Source organism: Procambarus clarkii, unplaced genomic scaffold, assembly GCF_040958095.1.
Source record: "Procambarus clarkii isolate CNS0578487 unplaced genomic scaffold, FALCON_Pclarkii_2.0 HiC_scaffold_687, whole genome shotgun sequence".
Lineage (NCBI taxonomy): Eukaryota > Metazoa > Arthropoda > Malacostraca > Decapoda > Cambaridae > Procambarus > Procambarus clarkii.
The window spans coordinates 73,805-96,771 of NW_027189720.1; the positions used below are offsets into that span (position 1 = coordinate 73,805).

At 51.7% G+C, this 22,967-nt stretch overlaps 1 protein-coding gene across 1 annotated transcript in view; it reads right to left on the reverse strand.

Annotated features, from left to right (window-relative positions):
* LOC138361749 (uncharacterized) overlaps positions 1-22,356 on the reverse strand; it is a gene marked incomplete at its 3' end in the record, with an annotated part of 54,403 nt that extends 32,047 nt beyond the window's left edge. Inside the window, exons 1-5 of the mRNA XM_069320905.1 lie at positions 22,218-22,356; positions 16,915-16,998; positions 12,124-12,207; positions 7,975-8,142; positions 5,409-5,576 (exon numbers count right to left, since the gene is read on the reverse strand). Of these exons, the coding sequence (XP_069177006.1) occupies positions 5,409-5,576; positions 7,975-8,142; positions 12,124-12,207; positions 16,915-16,998; positions 22,218-22,356 (643 nt within the window). The remainder of the gene's footprint in view (positions 1-5,408; positions 5,577-7,974; positions 8,143-12,123; positions 12,208-16,914; positions 16,999-22,217) is intronic.
* Positions 22,357-22,967: the final 611 nt, after the last annotated feature.

Here is a 22,967-nt window from a genome sequence, read left to right on the forward strand (position 1 = left end):
AAAATGAATAATGTCAACAACTAAACATGTTATAGACAATGTGACATCATTGAACTTGAGTGGGAGGTCAATTTCACCCTGAACTTTTACTTTATTTCCTGAAATACCACTTAGAAAAGGTATGTGTGACTGTTTTAAAATAGTAGGGTGCATACTTTCAATGTCTCTAAGAGCTGAGGGCTTGACAATATTAATTTTTGCACCTGAGTCAAGAAAAACTTTTAAAACTCTACCATGTACAATGGCTGATACAAGGGGACCATCACTTGAGACTGGACAAGTTACTATTTTTGACTTATGTTGTCTGGGATATCTGCGTCTTGTTTGTGTCAAATTTACTGTGGATCCGTCAACATCTACAACTGGTCTAGAGTCAGTGTCCTCCTCTGTCAAGTGTCCAAATCTATTTTGGGTAGCTACTGAATACACAGGGAGGGCACTAGGATTGGCTAGCTTGAATTGGTTAGCGGATGGCCTTGGGGGTTTCCCGACGACATGGAGTGAACATTCTGAGCTCCAGCATTCTGTGACTGAGCATTATAATTTGAAGTTGCATTATAGCTGGGCTGGGAGTTGTAATTACGAGAGTTCTGATAATGTCTTGGACGCTGTGAGCCTCGCCAAGACTGACCATGGGAGTTACGAGGTGGAGATGTCCTTTGCCTAGCTCTACAATCCGCAGTGTGGTGACCAACTTGTTTATGGTACGTGCAATATGGAAGCCTAGAATGATTAGATTGATGAGGGGGCCGAGAGAATTGTCTAGGAGGTGATGATCTAGGGGCGGACCAACAGTCCCTTGCAAGGTGGTTACTCTTACCACAATGCCAACATGAGGGAGTGGATGGTTGTGGACTATGGCGTTTCGGCATTTTATGAGGCGGCGAATTTGACTGGGGGCTACGAGCATGGGTACGCTTCTGCGACCAAGAGTTTTGAGAATTTGTGGGAGGATGCTGAGAACTTGTAACTACATTTACAGCATCAGAGGGTGGCAACAGTTGAGCACTTCGGGGAGCTAGTTTATCGGCGGCATTGTTAATAGCCTCAAACACTTCACCAATTTCATGTTTAACACCAAAATTTTGTTGCTCAACGATTGGTTTTGTATGCTCAGGGGCAAAATGCATTAAAGTACCAAATGCTATCATTTTGGCCATAGCCTCAGGGGACAGATTATTGTCTTTATCTAACCAAGTCGAATTATTCATAGCAGAAACTAAGGCATACAGATACTGATCGAGACGGCTAGTAAACGCATTAAACGATTCACCAGGCTGCATGGTGGCATTGGCAATTTTCTTGACTAACCTATATGGGTCAAGGTCTCCTTTATTAACAAAGCGACGGCGAAAGAAATCCTTAAATTCAGGCCAAGACTGGAGGCTAACAATGGCTTTCTCATCAACAACAAAACGTGCATCACCTTTGGTTGTGTCCACGGCTGACCGTGCAATTGCTAAGTATTCGGCATCAGTAGGCTTAGAAAAACGTGCAACTGTTTTCGCTTCAACCTTACTAAACCATGATTCTAATAAACGCGATTCCCCAGCAAAAAGAGGAATAGCCATTTCCTGAGCTGATCTCTGGCCATTGGGACGAGCAACTGTTCCCATTGATTCTGAAGGGGTTTCAACAGTGGTAGGCATTGTCACAGCCGTGGAAGTAATATTTGAACGCAGATTATAATTAAGTGCACCTGGCATCAGAAATAGTATACACAAAAATAAACACAAAAAAATATCAACTTGGCTAAAGTAAAAATGGCAGAAATAAAATTATTAAACTGGGCTAGGCAAGAAAATAATTAAGAACAAGCAAATTGTAAACTAAATTTAGCAATCTTTCATTAAAAAATGACTGGAATTAGATGTATGTAAATTAATTAAACCAGACTAAGCACAGCAATTTAGAATAAAAACTGGGAAATGCAATTGCAAAATTTCATTAAAAGATTCAACACAACAAGTGGCAATGCAAGAAATATGGATGTAGCACATAAACTGGACACAGGAATGTATATAACTCCTATGGTAAAAGTTTAAAATAAAATGCTTAAAGGATAAATTTCAAGTTAGGTCTGGAGAAATATAAAAAAAAAATTTCTATGTTCTATTGTCTATGGAAATCTCAAAAACAAATTTCTTTTATGCAAAATAAACTGCTAGAACAATTATTTCTTACTTCTCTCACCTTTGAATTCAGTAATGACACTAGTAACAATTAATGAATAATGGAATCATATGCAGGGAATATTGAAATGTCTCAGAGAAACTGTGGGCCTCTGGAGTACTAAACCGGCTCCAATATTTAACAAGTCACTGAATGGTTAATTCACAGGATATTATGGGAATTATTACATAAGTCACTTTTTAACACTTGGCACGTTGTTCTCAACTAGCAATTACTTATCTCAGGGTTGTAATTTATGAGGAACACCAGTAGCCAAAGTAGGAGAAGCGTCGTGAAGATCGGAAGAGGCCCATGTGAGGCGTGTTTACAAACTGGATGCGACGGCAGCGCTCCTGGCGGCGGTGGCGCGAGACTCAGGGACCCCACACTGTTCACGCTAGAGGCACGAAGATAAATTCTGACGACGACAATATTGCGACGATGGAATAACCAGTTGATACTTGCGACGATGGCTGACGACGATTGCAGTAGCTTGCACCCTCACGAAGCTTGATACTGTCAGCTTGGGTGGCGGTGGTGGTGGTGGTGGGTGTAATAGGTGGTTCCCACGTGGTGGCGCGAGGTTCAAAAATGGCTGGCGCGGGAAGCTTCCTTCCTCCTCACTGATGAGTGAGCGTTCTCACAGGAAAATATTGATCCTTACTTCTGAAACGTTGGCCTGGAGTAGTGGTTGATGGCAGGACCCCGGTCTGGCACAATATTTGATGCGTGGGTGGCAGGATGGCGGCTTATGGCGGTGGCGGTGGCGGCGGGTTTGGCTGGAACACGAGGCGATGCTGGGTACTGGAACTTTTGCTTCCAGAAAAAAATTTCTGGATCCCACTGCTGCTACCAGTATTCGTTTGCCTTGTTCGGGTAGAATGTAGACTCAGTAGTCGCTTCTGTATATATTTATTGACTGAGATAGCAAGGTAAATATCTGCCTAGCCGAGGTCCTTCTACTCTGAGCCTGTGAGGATAACTGAGGCTGCTGGGAGCATGCTTGATGCTCCTCTGTCTGGCATGACGTCAGAGGCCTACTTGCCTGTGATTGGTTACATTTCAACTGACAGAATTTGAGTATAACAGACTGCAACACACCTTTAGCAGCCACATGTGCCTCACTGATGGACTGCAACAGCCACATGTGTCTCACTGATGGACTGCAGCAGCCACATGTGTCTCACTGATGGACTGCAACACACCTGCAGCAGCCACATGTGTCTCGCTGATGGACTGCAACACACCTTTAGCAGCCACATGTGCCTCACTGATGGACTGCAACAGCAACATGTGTCTCACTGATGGACTGCAACACACTTGCAGCAGGCACATGTGTCTCACTGATGGACTGCAGCAGGCACATGTGCCTCACTTTTGGACTGCAACACACCTGCAACAGCCACATGTGCCTCACTGCTGGACTGCAACAGCCACATGTGTCTCACTGATGGACTGCAACACATTTGCAGCAAGCACATGTGTCTCACTGATGGACTGCAGCAGCCACATGTGTCTCACAGATGGACTGCAACACACCTGCAGCAGACACATGTGTCTCACTGATGGACTGCAACACACTTTTAGCTGCCACATGTGCCTCACTGATGGACTTCAACAGCAACATGTGTCTCACTGATGGACTGCAACACACTTGCAGCAGGCACATGTGTCTCACTGATGGACTGCAGCAGCCACATGTGTCTCACTGATGGACTGCAACACATCTGCAACAGCCACATGTGCCTCATTGATGGACTGCAACACACCTGCAACAGCCACATGTGCCTCACTGATGGACTGCAACAGCCACATGTGTCTCACTGATGGACTGCAACACACTTGCAGCAGGCACATGTGTCTCACTGATGGACTGCAGCAGCCACATGTGTCTCACTGATGGACTGCAACACACTTGCAGCAGGCACATGCGTCTCACTGATGGACTGCAGCAGCCACATGTGTCTCACTGATGGACTGCAACACACCTGCAGCAGCCACATGTGTCTCACTGATGGACTGCAACACACCTTTAGCAGCCACATGTGCTTCAGTGATGGACTGCAACACACCTGCAACAGCCACATGTGCCTCACTGACGGACTGCAACACACCTGCAACAGATACATGTGCTTCACTGATGGACTGCAACACACCTGCAACACCCACATGTGCCTCACTGATGGACTGCAACACACCTGCAACAGCCACATTTGCCTCACTGATGGACTGCAAAACACCTGCAACAGCCACATGTACCTCACTAATGGACTGCAACACACCTACAGCAGGCACATGTGTCTCACTGATGGAATGCAACACACCTGCAACAGCCACATGTGCCTCACTGATGGACTGCAACACACCTGCAACAGCCACATGTGCTTCACTGATGTACTGCAACACACCTGCAACAGCCACATGTGCCTCACTGATGGATTGCAACACACCTGCAACAGCCACATGTGCCTCAATGATGGACTGCAAAACACCTGCAACAGCCACGTGTACCTCACTAATGGACTGCAAAAAACCTGCAGCAGCCACATGTGCCTCACTGATGGACTGCAACACACCTGCAGCAGCCACATGTGCTTCACTGATGGACTGCAACACATCTGCAGCAGCCACATGTGCTTCATTGATGGACTGCAACACACCTGCAGCAGCCACATGTGCTTCACTGATGGACTGCAACACATCTGCAGCAGCCAATTGTGCCTCACTGATGGACATCAACACACCTGCAGCAGCCACATGTGCCTCACTGATGGACTGCAACACACCTGCAGCAGCACATGTGCCTCACTGATGGACTGCAACACACCTGCAGCAGCCACATGTGTCTCACTGATGGACTGGAACAGCCACATGTGTCTCACTGATGGACTGCAACACACCTGCAGCAGCCACATGTGTCTCACTGATGGACTGCTACACAATTGCAGCAGCCACATGTGTCTCACTGATGGACTGCAACACATCTGCAGCAGTTACATGTGTCTCACTGATGGACTGCTACACACCTGCAGCGGCCACATGTGTCTCACTGATGGACTGCATCACACCTGCAACAGCCACATGTGTTTCACTGATGGACTGCAACAGACCTGCAACAGCCACATGTGCCTCACTGATGTACTGCAACACACCTGCAACAGCCACATGTGCCTCTCTGATGGACTGCAACACACCTGCAGCAGCCACATGTGCCTCACTGATGGACTGCAACACACCTGCAGCAGCCACATGTGCTTCACTGATGGACTGCAACACATCTGCAGAAGCCACATGTTCTTCACTGATGGACTGCAACACACCTACAGCAGCCACATGTGCTTCACTGATGGACTGCAACACATGTGCAGCAGCCAACTGTGCCTCACTGATGGACTGCAACACACCTGCAGCAGCCACATGTGCCTCACTGATGGACTGCAACACACCTGCTGCAGCACCATGTGCCTCACTGATGGACTGCAACACACCTGCAACAGCCACATGTGTTTCACTGATGGACTGCAACACATCTGCAGCAGCCACATGTGCCTTACTGATGGACTGCAACACACCTGCAACAGCCACATGTCCCTCACTGATGGACTGCAACACACCTGCAACCGCCACATGTGCCTCATTGATGGACTGCAACAGCCACATGTGTCTCACTGATGGACTGCACCACACCAGCAGCAGGCACATGTGTCTCACTGATGGACTGCAGCAGCCACATGTGTCTCACTGATGGACTGCAACACACCTGCAGCAGCCACATATGTGTCACTGATGGACTGCAACACACCTGCAACAGCCACATGTGTCTCACTGATGGACTGCAACACACCTGCAACAGCCATATGTGCATCACTTTTGGACTGCAACACACCTGCAACAGCCACATGTGTCTCACTGATGTACTGCAACACACCTGCAACAGCCACATGTGCCTCTCTGATGGACTGCAACACACCTGCAACAGCCACATGTGCCTCACTGATGGACTGCAACACACCTGCAACAGCCACATGTGCCTCACTGATGGACTGCAACACACCTGCAACAGCCACATGTGCCTCTCTGATGGACTGCTACACAATATCAGCAGCCACATGTGTCTCACTGATGGACTGCAACACATCTGCAGCAGCCACATGTGTCTCACTGATGGACTGCTACACACCTGCATCAGCCACATGTGTCTCACTGATGGACTGCAACACACCTGCAACAGCCACATGTAATTCACTGATGGACTGCAACAGACCTGCAACAGCCACATGTGCCTCACTGATGTACTGCAACACACCTGCAACAGCCACATATACCTCTCTTATGGACTGCAACACACCTGCAGCAGCCACATGTGCCTCACTGATGGACTGCAACACACCTGCAGCAGCCACATGTGCTTCACTGATAGACTGCAACACATCTGCAGCAGGCACATGTGTCTCACTGATGGACTGCAACAGCCACATGTGTCTCACTGATGGACTGCAGCAGCCACATGTGTCTCACTGATGGACTGCAACACACCTGCAGCAGCCACATGTGTCTCGCTGATGGACTGCAACACACCTTTAGCAGCCACATGTGCCTCACTGATGGACTGCAACAGCAACATGTGTCTCACTGATGGACTGCAACACACTTGCAGCAGGCACATGTGTCTCACTGATGGACTGCAGCAGCCACATGTGTCTCACTGATGGACTGCAACACATCTGCAACAGCCACATGTGGCTCACTGATGGACTGCAACACACCTGCAACAGCCACATGTGCCTCACTGATGGAATGCAACACACCTGCAGCAGGCACATGTGCCTCACTTTTGGACTGCAACACACCTGCAACAGCCACATGTGCCTCACTGATGGACTGCAACAGCCACATGTGTCTCACTGATGGACTGCAACACACTTGCAGCAAGCACATGTGTCTCACTGATGGACTGCAGCAGCCACATGTGTCTCACAGATGGACTGCAACACACCTGCAGCAGACACATGTGTCTCACTGATGGACTGCAACACACTTTTAGCAGCCACATGTGCCTCACTGATGGACTTCAACAGCAACATGTGTCTCACTGATGGACTGCAACACACTTGCAGCAGGCACATGTGTCTCACTGATGGACTGCAGCAGCCACATGTGTCTCACTGATGGACTGCAACACATCTGCAACAGCCACATGTGCTTCATTGATGGACTGCAACACACCTGCAGCAGCCACATGTGCTTCACTGATGGACTGCAACACATCTGCAGCAGCCAATTGTGCCTCACTGATGGACATCAACACACCTGCAGCAGCCACATGTGCCTCACTGATGGACTGCAACACACCTGCAGCAGCACATGTGCCTCACTGATGGACTGCAACACACCTGCAGCAGCCACATGTGTCTCACTGATGGACTGGAACAGCCACATGTGTCTCACTGATGGACTGCAACACACCTGCAGCAGCCACATGTGTCTCACTGATGGACTGCTACACAATTGCAGCAGCCACATGTGTCTCACTGATGGACTGCAACACATCTGCAGCAGTTACATGTGTCTCACTGATGGACTGCTACACACCTGCAGCGGCCACATGTGTCTCACTGATGGACTGCATCACACCTGCAACAGCCACATGTGTTTCACTGATGGACTGCAACAGACCTGCAACAGCCACATGTGCCTCACTGATGTACTGCAACACACCTGCAACAGCCACATGTGCCTCTCTGATGGACTGCAACACACCTGCAGCAGCCACATGTGCCTCACTGATGGACTGCAACACACCTGCAGCAGCCACATGTGCTTCACTGATGGACTGCAACACATCTGCAGAAGCCACATGTTCTTCACTGATGGACTGCAACACACCTACAGCAGCCACATGTGCTTCACTGATGGACTGCAACACATGTGCAGCAGCCAACTGTGCCTCACTGATGGACTGCAACACACCTGCAGCAGCCACATGTGCCTCACTGATGGACTGCAACACACCTGCTGCAGCACCATGTGCCTCACTGATGGACTGCAACACACCTGCAACAGCCACATGTGTTTCACTGATGGACTGCAACACATCTGCAGCAGCCACATGTGCCTTACTGATGGACTGCAACACACCTGCAACAGCCACATGTCCCTCACTGATGGACTGCAACACACCTGCAACCGCCACATGTGCCTCATTGATGGACTGCAACAGCCACATGTGTCTCACTGATGGACTGCACCACACCAGCAGCAGGCACATGTGTCTCACTGATGGACTGCAGCAGCCACATGTGTCTCACTGATGGACTGCAACACACCTGCAGCAGCCACATATGTGTCACTGATGGACTGCAACACACCTGCAACAGCCACATGTGTCTCACTGATGGACTGCAACACACCTGCAACAGCCATATGTGCATCACTTTTGGACTGCAACACACCTGCAACAGCCACATGTGTCTCACTGATGTACTGCAACACACCTGCAACAGCCACATGTGCCTCTCTGATGGACTGCAACACACCTGCAACAGCCACATGTGCCTCACTGATGGACTGCAACACACCTGCAACAGCCACATGTGCCTCACTGATGGACTGCAACACACCTGCAACAGCCACATGTGCCTCTCTGATGGACTGCTACACAATATCAGCAGCCACATGTGTCTCACTGATGGACTGCAACACATCTGCAGCAGCCACATGTGTCTCACTGATGGACTGCTACACACCTGCATCAGCCACATGTGTCTCACTGATGGACTGCAACACACCTGCAACAGCCACATGTAATTCACTGATGGACTGCAACAGACCTGCAACAGCCACATGTGCCTCACTGATGTACTGCAACACACCTGCAACAGCCACATATACCTCTCTTATGGACTGCAACACACCTGCAGCAGCCACATGTGCCTCACTGATGGACTGCAACACACCTGCAGCAGCCACATGTGCTTCACTGATAGACTGCAACACATCTGCAGCAGGCACATGTGTCTCACTGATGGACTGCAACAGCCACATGTGTCTCACTGATGGACTGCAGCAGCCACATGTGTCTCACTGATGGACTGCAACACACCTGCAGCAGCCACATGTGTCTCGCTGATGGACTGCAACACACCTTTAGCAGCCACATGTGCCTCACTGATGGACTGCAACAGCAACATGTGTCTCACTGATGGACTGCAACACACTTGCAGCAGGCACATGTGTCTCACTGATGGACTGCAGCAGCCACATGTGTCTCACTGATGGACTGCAACACATCTGCAACAGCCACATGTGGCTCACTGATGGACTGCAACACACCTGCAACAGCCACATGTGCCTCACTGATGGAATGCAACACACCTGCAGCAGGCACATGTGCCTCACTTTTGGACTGCAACACACCTGCAACAGCCACATGTGCCTCACTGATGGACTGCAACAGCCACATGTGTCTCACTGATGGACTGCAACACACTTGCAGCAAGCACATGTGTCTCACTGATGGACTGCAGCAGCCACATGTGTCTCACAGATGGACTGCAACACACCTGCAGCAGACACATGTGTCTCACTGATGGACTGCAACACACTTTTAGCAGCCACATGTGCCTCACTGATGGACTTCAACAGCAACATGTGTCTCACTGATGGACTGCAACACACTTGCAGCAGGCACATGTGTCTCACTGATGGACTGCAGCAGCCACATGTGTCTCACTGATGGACTGCAACACATCTGCAACAGCCACATGTGCCTCACTGATGGACTGCAACACACCTGCAACAGCCACATGTGCCTCACTGATGGAATGCAACACACCTGCAGCAGGCACATGTGCGTCACTTTTGGACTGCAACACACCTGCAACAGCCACATGTGCCTCACTGATGGACTGCAACAGCCACATGTGTCTCACTGATGGACTGCAACACACTTGCAGCAGGCACATGTGTCTCACTGATGGACTGCAGCAGCCACATGTGTCTCACTGATGGACTGCAACACACCTGCAGCAGCCACATGTGTCTCACTGATGGACTGCAACACACTTGCAGCAGGCACATGCGTCTCACTGATGGACTGCAGCAGCCACATGTGTCTCACTGATGGACTGCAACACACCTGCAGCAGCCACATGTGTCTCACTGATGGACTGCAACACACCTTTAGCAGCCACATGTGCCTCAGTGATGGACTGCAACACACCTGCAACAGCCACATGTGCCTCACTGACGGACTGCAACACACCTGCAACAGATACATGTGCTTCACTGATGGACTGCAACACACCTGCAACACCCACATGTGCCTCACTGATGGACTGCAACACACCTGCAACAGCCACATTTGCCTCACTGATGGACTGCAAAACACCTGCAACAGCCACATGTACCTCACTAATGGACTGCAACACACCTACAGCAGGCACATGTGTCTCACTGATGGAATGCAACACACCTGCAACAGCCACATGTGCCTCACTGATGGACTGCAACACACCTGCAACAGCCACATGTGCTTCACTGATGTACTGCAACACACCTGCAACAGCCACATGTGCCTCACTGATGGATTGCAACACACCTGCAACAGCCACATGTGCCTCAATGATGGACTGCAAAACACCTGCAACAGCCACGTGTACCTCACTAATGGACTGCAAAAAACCTGCAGCAGCCACATGTGCCTCACTGATGGACTGCAACACACCTGCAGCAGCCACATGTGCTTCACTGATGGACTGCAACACATCTGCAGCAGCCACATGTGCTTCATTGATGGACTGCAACACACCTGCAGCAGCCACATGTGCTTCACTGATGGGCTGCAACACATCTGCAGCAGCCAATTGTGCCTCACTGATGGACATCAACACACCTGCAGCAGCCACATGTGCCTCACTGATGGACTGCAACACACCTGCAGCAGCACATGTGCCTCACTGATGGACTGCAAAACACCTGCAGCAGCCACATGTGTCTCACTGATGGACTGGAACAGCCACATGTGTCTCACTGATGGACTGCAACACACCTGCAGCAGCCACATGTGTCTCACTGATGGACTGCTACACAATTGCAGCAGCCACATGTGTCTCACTGATGGACTGCAACACATCTGCAGCAGTTACATGTGTCTCACTGATGGACTGCTACACACCTGCAGCAGCCACATGTGTCTCACTGATGGACTGCATCACACCTGCAACAGCCACATGTGTTTCACTGATGGACTGCAACAGACCTGCAACAGCCACATGTGCCTCACTGATGTACTGCAACACACCTGCAACAGCCACATGTTCCTCTCTGATGGACTGCAACACACCTGCAGCAGCCACATGTGCCTCACTAATGGACTGCAACACACCTGCAGCAGCCACATGTGCTTCACTGATGGACTGCAACACATCTGCAGAAGCAACATGTGCTTCACTGATGGACTGCAACACACCTGCAGCAGCCACATGTGCTTCACTGATGGACTGCAACACATGTGCAGCAGCCAACTGTGCCTCACTGATGGACTGCAACACACCTGCAGCAGCCACATGTGCCTCACTGATGGACTGCAACACACCTGCTGCAGCACCATGTGCCTCACTGATGGACTGCAACACACCTGCAACATCCACATGTGTTTCACTGATGGACTGCAACACATCTGCAGCAGCCACATGTGCCTTACTGATGGACTGCAACACACCTGCAACAGCCACATGTCCCTCACTGATGGACTGCAACACACCTGCAACCGCCACATGTGCCTCATTGATGGACTGCAACAGCCACATGTGTCTCACTGATGGACTGCACCACACCTGCAGCAGGCACATGTGTCTCACTGATGGACTGCAGCAGCCACATGTGTCTCACTGATGGACTGCAACACACCTGCAGCAGCCACATATATGTCACTGATGGACTGCAACACACCTGCAACAGCCACATGTGTCTCACTGATGGACTGCAACACACCTGCAACAGCCATATGTGCATCACTTTTGGACTGCAGCACACCTGCAACAGCCACATGTGTCTCACTGATGTACTGCAACACACCTGCAACAGCCACATGTGCCTCTCTGATGGACTGCAACACACCTGCAACAGCCACATGTGCCTCACTGATGGACTGCAACACACCTGCAACAGCCACATGTGCCTCACTGATGTACTGCAACACACCTGCAACAGCCACATGTGCCTCTCTGATGGACTGCAACACACCTGCAAGAGCCACATGTGCCTCACTGATGGACTGCAACACATATGTAACAGCCACATGTGCCTCATTGATGGACTGCAACCTCACCTGCAACAGCCACATGTGCCTCATTGATGGACTGCAACACACCTGCAACAGACACATGTGCCTCACTGATGGACTGCAACACACCTGCAACAGCCACATGTGCCTCACTAATGGACTGCAACACACCTGCAACAGCCACATGTGCCTCACTGATGGACTGCAACACACTTGCAACAGCCACATGTGCCTCACTGATGGAGTGCAACACACCTGCAACAGTCACATGTGCCTCACTGATTGACTGCAAAACACCTGCAACAGCCACATGTGCCTCACTGAAGGACTGCAGCAGCCATATGTGCCTCACTGAAGGACTGCAGCAGCCTCATGTGCCTCACTGAAGGACTGCAGCTTCCACATGTGCCTCACTGAAGGACTTCAGCAGCCACATGTGCCTCACTGAAGGACTGCAACACATCTGCAGCAGCCACATGTGCCTCACTGATGGACTGCAGCAGCCACATGTGTCTTACAGATGGACTGCAACACACCTGCAGCAGCCACATGTGTCTCACTGATGGACTGCAACACACCTGCAACAGCCACATGTGTCTCACTGATGGACTGCAACACACCTGCAACAGCCACATGTGCCTCACTTATGGACTGCAACACACCTGCAACAGCAACATGTGTCTCACTGATGTACTGCAACACACCTGCAACAGCCACATGTGCCTCTCTGATGGACTGCAACACACCTGTAACAGCCACATGTGCCTCACTGATGGACTGCAACACACCTGCAACAGCCACATGTGCCTCACTGATGGACTGCAACACACCTGCAACAGCCACATGTGCCTCTCTGATGGACTGCAACACACCTGCAACAGCCACATGTGCCTCACTGATGGACTGCAACACATATGTAACAGCCACATGTGCCTCATTGATGGACTGCAACCTCACCTGCAACAGCCACATGTGCCTCATTGATGGACTGCAACACACCTGCAACAGCCACATGTGCCTCACTGATGGACTGCAACACACCTGCAACAGCCACATGTGCCTCAGTAATGGACTGCAACACACCTGCAACAGCCACATGTGCCTCACTGATGGACTGCAACACACTTGCAACAGCCACATGTGCCTCACTGATGGACTGCAACACACCTGCAACAGTCACATGTACCTCACTAATGGACTGCAACACACCTGCAACAGCCACATGTGCCTCACTGATGGACTGCAACACAACTGCAACAGTCACATGTGCCTCACTGATGGACTGCAAAACACCAGCAACAGCCACATGTGCCTCACTGAAGGACTGCAGCAGCCATATGTGCCTCACTGAAGGACTGCAGCAGCCTCATGTGCCTCACTGAAGGACTGCAGCAGCCACATGTGCCTCACTGAAGGACTGCAACTGCCACATGTGCCTCACTGAAGGACTGCAACACATCTGCAGCAGCCACATGTGCCTCACTGATGGACTGCAAAACACCTGCAATAGCCACATGTGCCTCACTGAAGAACTGCAGCAGCCATATGTGCCTCACTGAAGGACTGCAGCAGCCTCATGTGCCTCTCTGTAGGACTGCAGCAGCCACATGTGCCTCACTGAAGGACTGCAGCAGCCACATGTGCCTCACTGATGGACTGCAGCAGCCACATGTGCCTCACTGAAGGACTGCAGCAGCCACATGTGCCTCACTGAAGGACTGCAACACACCTGCAGCAGCCACATGTGCCTCACTGAAGGACTGCAACACATCTGCAGCAGCCACATGTACCTCACTGATGGACTGCAACACACCTGCAGCAGCCACATGTGCTTCACTTATGGACTGCAACACATCTGCAGCAGCCACATGTGCTTCACTTATGGACTGCAACACATCTGCAGCAGCCACATGTGCCACACTGAAGGACTGCAACACATCTGCAGCAGCCACATGTGCCTCACTGATGGACTGTAACACACCTGCAACAGCCACATGTGCCTCACTGATGGACTGCAACACACCTGCAGCAGGCACATGTGCCTCACTGATGGACTGCAACACACCTGCAGCAACCACATGTGCCTCACTGATGGACCGCAACACATCTGCAGCAGCCACATGTGCCTCACTGATGGACTGCAACACACCTGCAGCAGACACATGTGCCTCACTGATGGACTGCAACACACCTGCTGCAGCACCATGTGCCTCACTGATGGACTGCAACACACCTGCAACAGCCACATGTGTTTCACTGATGGACTGCAACACATCTGCAGCAGCCACATGTGCCTTACTGATGGACTGCAACACACCTGCAACAGCCACATGTCCCTCACTGATGGACTGCAACACACCTGCAACCGCCACATGTGCCTCATTGATGGACTGCAACAGCCACATGTGTCTCATTGATGGACTGCACCACACCTGCAGCAGGCACATGTGTCTCACTGATGGACTGCAGCAGCCACATGTGTCTCACTGATGGACTGCAACACACCTGCAGCAGCCACATGTGCCTCACTGAAGGACTGCAACACATCTGCAGCAGCCACATGTACCTCACTGATGGACTGCAACACACCTGCAGCAGCCACATGTGCTTCACTTATGGACTGCAACACATCTGCAGCAGCCACATGTGCTTCACTTATGGACTGCAACACATCTGCAGCATCCACATGTGCTTCACTGGTGGACTGCAACACACCTGCAGCAGCCACATGTGCTTCACTGATGGACTGCAACACATCTGCAGCAGCCAACTGTGCCTCACTGATGGACTGCAACACACCTGCAGCAGCCACATGTGCCTCTCTGATGGACTGCAACACACCTGCAGCAGCCACATGTGCCTCACTGATGGACTGCAACACACCTGCAACAGCAACATGTGTCTCACTGCAGGACTGCAACACATCTGCAGCAGGCACATGTGCCTCACTGATGGACTGCAACACATCTGCAGCAGCCACATGTGCCTCACTGATGGACTGCAACACACCTGCAACAGCCACATGTGCCTCACTGATGGACTGCAACACACCTGCAATAGCCACATGTGCCTCACTGATGGACTGCAAAACACCTGCAACAGCCACGTGTACCTCACTAATGGACTGCAACAAACCTGCAGCAGCCACATGTGCCTCACTGATGGACTGCAACACACCTGCAACAGCCACATGTGCTTCACTGATGGACTGCAACACATCTGCAGCCGCCACATGTGCTTCATTGATGGACTGCAACACACCTGCAGCAGCCACATGTGCTTCACTGATGGACTGCAACACATCTGCAGCAGCCAATTGTGCCTCACTGATGGACATCAACACACCTGCAACAGCCACATGTGCCTCACTGATGGACTGCAACACACCTGCAGCAGCCACATGTGCCTCACTGATGGACTGCAACACACCTGCAGCAGCCACATGTGTCTCACTGATGGACTGCAACACATCTGCAGCAGCCACATGTGTCTCACTGATGGACTGCAACACATCTGCAGCAGCCACATGTGCCTCACTGATGGACTGCAACACACCTGCAACAGCCACATGTGCTTCACTGATGGACTGCAACACATCTGCAGCCGCCACATGTGCTTCATTGATGGACTGCAACACACCTGCAGCAGCCACATGTGCTTCACTGATGGACTGCAACACATCTGCAGCAGCCAATTGTGCCTCACTGATGGACATCAACACACCTGCAACAGCCACATGTGCCTCACTGATGGACTGCAACACACCTGCAGCAGCCACATGTGCCTCACTGATGGACTGCAACACACCTGCAGCAGCCACATGTGTCTCACTGATGGACTGCAACACATCTGCAGCAGCCACATGTGTCTCACTGATGGACTGCAACACATCTGCAGCAGCCACATGTGTCTCACTGATGGACTGCTACACACCTGCAGCAGCCACATGTGTCTCACTGATGGACTGCAACACATCTGCAGCAGCCACATGTGTCTCACTGATGGACTGCAACACATGTGCAGCAGCCAACTGTGCCTCACTGATGGACTGCAACACACCTGCAGCAGCCACATGTGCCTCACTGATGGACTGCAACACACCTGCTGCAGCACCATGTGCCTCACTGATGGACTGCAACACACCTGCAACATCCACATGTGTTTCACTGATGGACTGCAACACATCTGCAGCAGCCACATGTGCCTTACTGATGGACTGCAACACACCTGCAACAGCCACATGTCCCTCACTGATGGACTGCAACACACCTGCAACCGCCACATGTGCCTCATTGATGGACTGCAACAGCCACATGTGTCTCACTGATGGACTGCACCACACCTGCAGCAGGCACATGTGTCTCACTGATGGACTGCAGCAGCCACATGTGTCTCACTGATGGACTGCAACACACCTGCAGCAGCCACATATATGTCACTGATGGACTGCAACACACCTGCAACAGCCACATGTGTCTCACTGATGGACTGCAACACACCTGCAACAGCCATATGTGCATCACTTTTGGACTGCAGCACACCTGCAACAGCCACATGTGTCTCACTGATGTACTGCAACACACCTGCAACAGCCACATGTGCCTCTCTGATGGACTGCAACACAACTGCAACAGCCACATGTGCGTCACTGATGGACTGCAACACACCTGCAACAGCCACATGTGCCTCACTGATGTACTGCAACACACCTGCAACAGCCACATGTGCCTCTCTGATGGACTGCAACACACCTGCAAGAGCCACATGTGCCTCACTGATGGACTGCAACACATATGTAACAGCCACATGTGCCTCATTGATGGACTGCAACCTCACCTGCAACAGCCACATGTGCCTCATTGATGGACTGCAACACACCTGCAACAGACACATGTGCCTCACTGATGGACTGCAACACACCTGCAACAGCCACATGTGCCTCACTAATGGACTGCAACACACCTGCAACAGCCACATGTGCCTCACTGATGGACTGCAACACACCTGCAGCAGACACATGTGCCTCACTGATGGACTGCAACACACCTGCTGCAGCACCATGTGCCTCACTGATGGACTGCAACACACCTGCAACAGCCACATGTGTTTCACTGATGGACTGCAACACATCTGCAGCAGCCACATGTGCCTTACTGATGGACTGCAACACACCTGCAACAGCCACATGTCCCTCACTGATGGACTGCAACACACCTGCAACCGCCACATGTGCCTCATTGATGGACTGCAACAGCCACATGTGTCTCACTGATGGACTGCACCACACCTGCAGCAGGCACATGTGTCTCACTGATGGACTGCAGCAGCCACATGTGTCTCACTGATGGACTGCAACACACCTGCAGCAGCCACATGTGCCTCACTGAAGGACTGCAACACATCTGCAGCAGCCACATGTACCTCACTGATGGACTGCAACACACCTGCAGCAGCCACATGTGCTTCACTTATGGACTGCAACACATCTGCAGCAGCCACATGTGCTTCACTTATGGACTGCAACACATCTGCAGCATCCACATGTGCTTCACTGGTGGACTGCAACACACCTGCAGCAGCCACATGTGCTTCACTGATGGACTGCAACACATCTGCAGCAGCCAACTGTGCCTCACTGATGGACTGCAACACACCTGCAGCAGCCACATGTGCCTCTCTGATGGACTGCAACACACCTGCAGCAGCCACATGTGCCTCACTGATGGACTGCAACACACCTGCAACAGCAACATGTGTCTCACTGCAGGACTGCAACACATCTGCAGCAGGCACATGTGCCTCACTGATGGACTGCAACACATCTGCAGCAGCCACATGTGCCTCACTGATGGACTGCAACACACCTGCAACAGCCACATGTGCCTCACTGATGGACTGCAACACACCTGCAATAGCCACATGTGCCTCACTGATGGACTGCAAAACACCTGCAACAGCCACGTGTACCTCACTAATGGACTGCAACAAACCTGCAGCAGCCACATGTGCCTCACTGATGGACTGCAACACACCTGCAACAGCCACATGTGCTTCACTGATGGACTGCAACACATCTGCAGCCGCCACATGTGCTTCATTGATGGACTGCAACACACCTGCAGCAGCCACATGTGCTTCACTGATGGACTGCAACACATCTGCAGCAGCCAATTGTGCCTCACTGATGGACATCAACACACCTGCAACAGCCACATGTGCCTCACTGATGGACTGCAACACACCTGCAGCAGCCACATGTGCCTCACTGATGGACTGCAACACACCTGCAGCAGCCACATGTGTCTCACTGATGGACTGCAACACATCTGCAGCAGCCACATGTGTCTCACTGATGGACTGCAACACATCTGCAGCAGCCACATGTGTCTCACTGATGGACTGCTACACACCTGCAGCAGCCACATGTGTCTCACTGATGGACTGCAACACATCTGCAGCAGCCACATGTGTCTCACTGATGGACTGCTACACACCTGCAGCAGCCACATGTGTCTCACTGATGGACTGCAACACACCTGCAACAGCCACATGTGTTTCACTGATGGACTGCAACAGACCTGCAACAGCCACATGTGCCTCACTGATGTTCTGCAACACACCTGCAACAGCCACATGTGCCTCTCTGATGGACTGCAACACACCTGCAGCAGCCACATGTGCCTCACTGATGGACTGCAACACACCTGCAGCAGCCACATGTGCTTCACTGATGGACTGCAACACATCTGCAGAAGCCACATGTGCTTCACTGATGGACTGCAACACACCTGCAGCAGCCACATGTGCTTCACTTATGGACTGCAACACATGTGCAGCAGCCAACTGTGCCTCACTGATGGACTGCAACACACCTGTAGCAGCCACATGTGCCTCACTGATGGACTGCAACACACCTGCTGCAGCACCATGTGCCTCACTGATGGACTGCAACACACCTGCAACAGCCACATGTGTTTCACTGATGGACTGCAACACATCTGCAGCAGCCACATGTGCCTTACTGATGGACTGCAACACACCTGCAACAGCCACATGTCCCTCACTGACGGACTGCAACACACCTGCAACCGCCACATGTGCCTCATTGATGGACTGCAACAACCACATGTGTCTCACTGATGGACTGCACCACACCTGCAGCAGGCACATGTGTCTCACTGATGGACTGCAGCAGCCACATGTGTCTCACTGATGGACTGCAACACACCTGCAGCAGCCACATATGTGTCACTGATGGACTGCAACACACCTGCAACAGCCACATGTGTCTCACTGATGGACTGCAACACACCTGCAACAGCCACATGTGCCTCACTTTTGGACTGCAACACACCTGCAACAGCCACATGTGTCTCACTGATGTACTGCAACACACCTGCAACAGCCACATGTGCCTCTCTGATGGACTGCAACACACCTGCAACAGCCACATGTGCCTCACTGATGGACTTCAGCCACATGTGCCTCACTGAAGGACTGCAACACATCTGCAGCAGCCACATGTGCCTCACTGATGGACTGCAGCAGCCACATGTGTCTCACTGATGGACTGCAACACACCTGCAGCAGCCACATGTGTCTCACTGATGGACTGCAACACACCTGCAACAGCCACATGTGTCTCACTGATGGACTGCAACACACCTGCAACAGCCACATGTGCCTCACTTATGGACTGCAACACACCTGCAACAGCCACATGTGTCTCACTGATGTACTGCATCACACCTGCAACAGCCACATGCGCCTCTCTGATGGACTGCAACACACCTGCAACAGCCACATGTGCCTCACTGATGGACTGCAACACACCTGCAACAGCCACATGTGCCTCACTGATGGACTGCAACACACCTGCAACAGCCACATGTGCCTCTCTGATGGGCTGCAACACACCTGCAACAGTCACATGTGCCTCACTGATGGACTGCAAAACATATGTAACAGCCACATGTGCCTCATTGATGGACTGCAACCTCACCTGCAACAGCCACATGTGCCTCATTGATGGACTGCAACACACCTGCAACAGCCACATGTGCCTCAGTAATGGACTGCAACACACCTGCAACAGCCACATGTGCCTCACTGATGGACTGCAACACACTTGCAACAGCCACATGTGCCTCACTGATGGACTGCAACACACCTGCAACAGTCACATGTACCTCACTAATGGACTGCAACACACCTGCAACAGCCACATGTGCCTCACTGATGGACTGCAACACACCTGCAACAGTCACATGTGCCTCACTGATGGACTGCAAAACACCTGCAACAGCCACATGTGCCTCACTGAAGGACTGCAGCAGCCATATGTGCCTCACTGAAGGACTGCAGCAGCCTCATGTGCCTCACTGAAGGACTGCAGCAGCCACATGTGCCTCACTGAAGGACTGCAACAGCCACATGTGCCTCACTGAAGGACTACAACACATCTGCAGCAGCCACATGTGCCTCACTGATGGACTGCAAAACACCTGCAATAGCCACATGTGCCTCACTGAAGGACTGCAGCAGCCATATGTGCCTCACTGAAGGACTGCAGCAGCCTCATGTGCCTCACTGTAGGACTGCAGCAGCCACATGTGCCTCACTGAAGGACTGCAGCAGCCACATGTGCCTCACTGATGGACTGCAGCAGCCACATGTGCCTCACTGATGGACTGCAGCAGCCACATGTGCCTCACTGAAGGACTGCAGCAGCCACATGTGCCTCACTGAAGGACTGCAACACATCTGCAGCAGCCACATGTGCCTCACTGATGGACTGCAACACACCTGCAGCAGCCACATGTGCTTCACTTATGGACTGCAACACATCTGCAGCAGCCACATGTGCTTTACTTATGGACTGCAACACATCTGCAGCAGCCACATGTGCCACACTGAAGGACTGCAACACATCTGCAGCAGCCACATGTGCCTCACTGATGGACTGCAACACATCTGCAACAGCCACATGTGCTTAACTGATGGACTGCAACACACCTGCAGCAGGCACATGTGCCTCACTGATGGACTGCAACACACCTGCAGCAGCCACATGTGCCTCACTGATGGACTGCAACACATCTGCAGCACCCACATGTGCCTCACTGATGGACTGCAACACACCTGCAGCAGACACATGTGCCTCACTGATGGACTGCAACACACCTGCAGCAGCCACATGTGCCTCACTGATGGACTGCAACACACCTGCAGCAGCCACATGTGTCTCACTGCTGGACTGCAACACATCTGCAGCAGACACATGTGCTTCACTGATGGATTGCAACACATCTGCAGCAGCCACATGTGCTTCACTGGTGGACTGCAACACACCTGCAGCAGCCACATGTGCTTCACTGATGGACTGCAACACATCTGCAGCAGCCAACTGTGCCTCACTGATGGACTGCAACACACCTGCAGCAGCCACATGTGCTTCTCTGATGGACTGCAACACACCTGCAGCAGCCACATGTGCCTCACTGATGGACTGCAACACACCTGCAACAGCCACATATGTCTCACTGCTGGACTGCAACACATCTGCAGCAGGCACATGTGCCTCACTGATGGACTGCAACACATCTGCAGCAGCCACATGTGCCTCACTGATGGACTGCAACACACCTGCAACAGCCACATGTGCCTCACTGATGGACTGCAACACACCTGCAACAGCCACATGTGCCACACTGATGGACTGCAACAGCCAAATGTGTCTCACTGATGGACTGCAACACACCTGCAGCAGCCACATGTGCTTCACTGATGGACTGTAGCACACGTGCAACTGCCACATGTGCCTCACTGATGGACTGCAAGACACCTGCAGCAGCCACATGTGCCTCAGTGATGGACTGCAAAACACCTTTAGCAGCCATATGTTCCTCAGTGATGGACTGCAACACACCTACAACAGCCACATGTGCCTCACTGATGGACTACAACACACCTGCCACAGCCACATGTGCCTCACTGATGGACTGCAACACACCTGCAACAGCCACAAGTGACTCACTGATGGACTGCAACACACCTGCAACAGCCACATGTGCCTCACTGATGGACTGCAACAGCCACATGTGTCTCACTGATGGACTGCAACACACCTGCAGCAGCCACATGTGTCTCACTGATGGACTGCAGCAGCCACATGTGTCTCACTGATGGACTGCTACAAACCTGCAGCAGCCACATGTGTCTCACTGATGGACTCCAACACATCTGCAGCAGCCACATGTGTCTCACTGATGTACTGCAACACACCTGCAACAGCCACATGTGCCTTTCTGATGGACTGCATCACACCTGCAGCAGCCACATGTGCCTCACTGATGGACTGCAACACACCTGCAGCAGCCACATGTGCTTCACTGATGGACTGCAACACATCTGCAGCAGCCACATGTGCTTCACTGATGGACTGCAACACACCTGCAACAACCACATGTGCCTCACTGATGGACTGCAGCAGCCACATGTGTCTCACTGA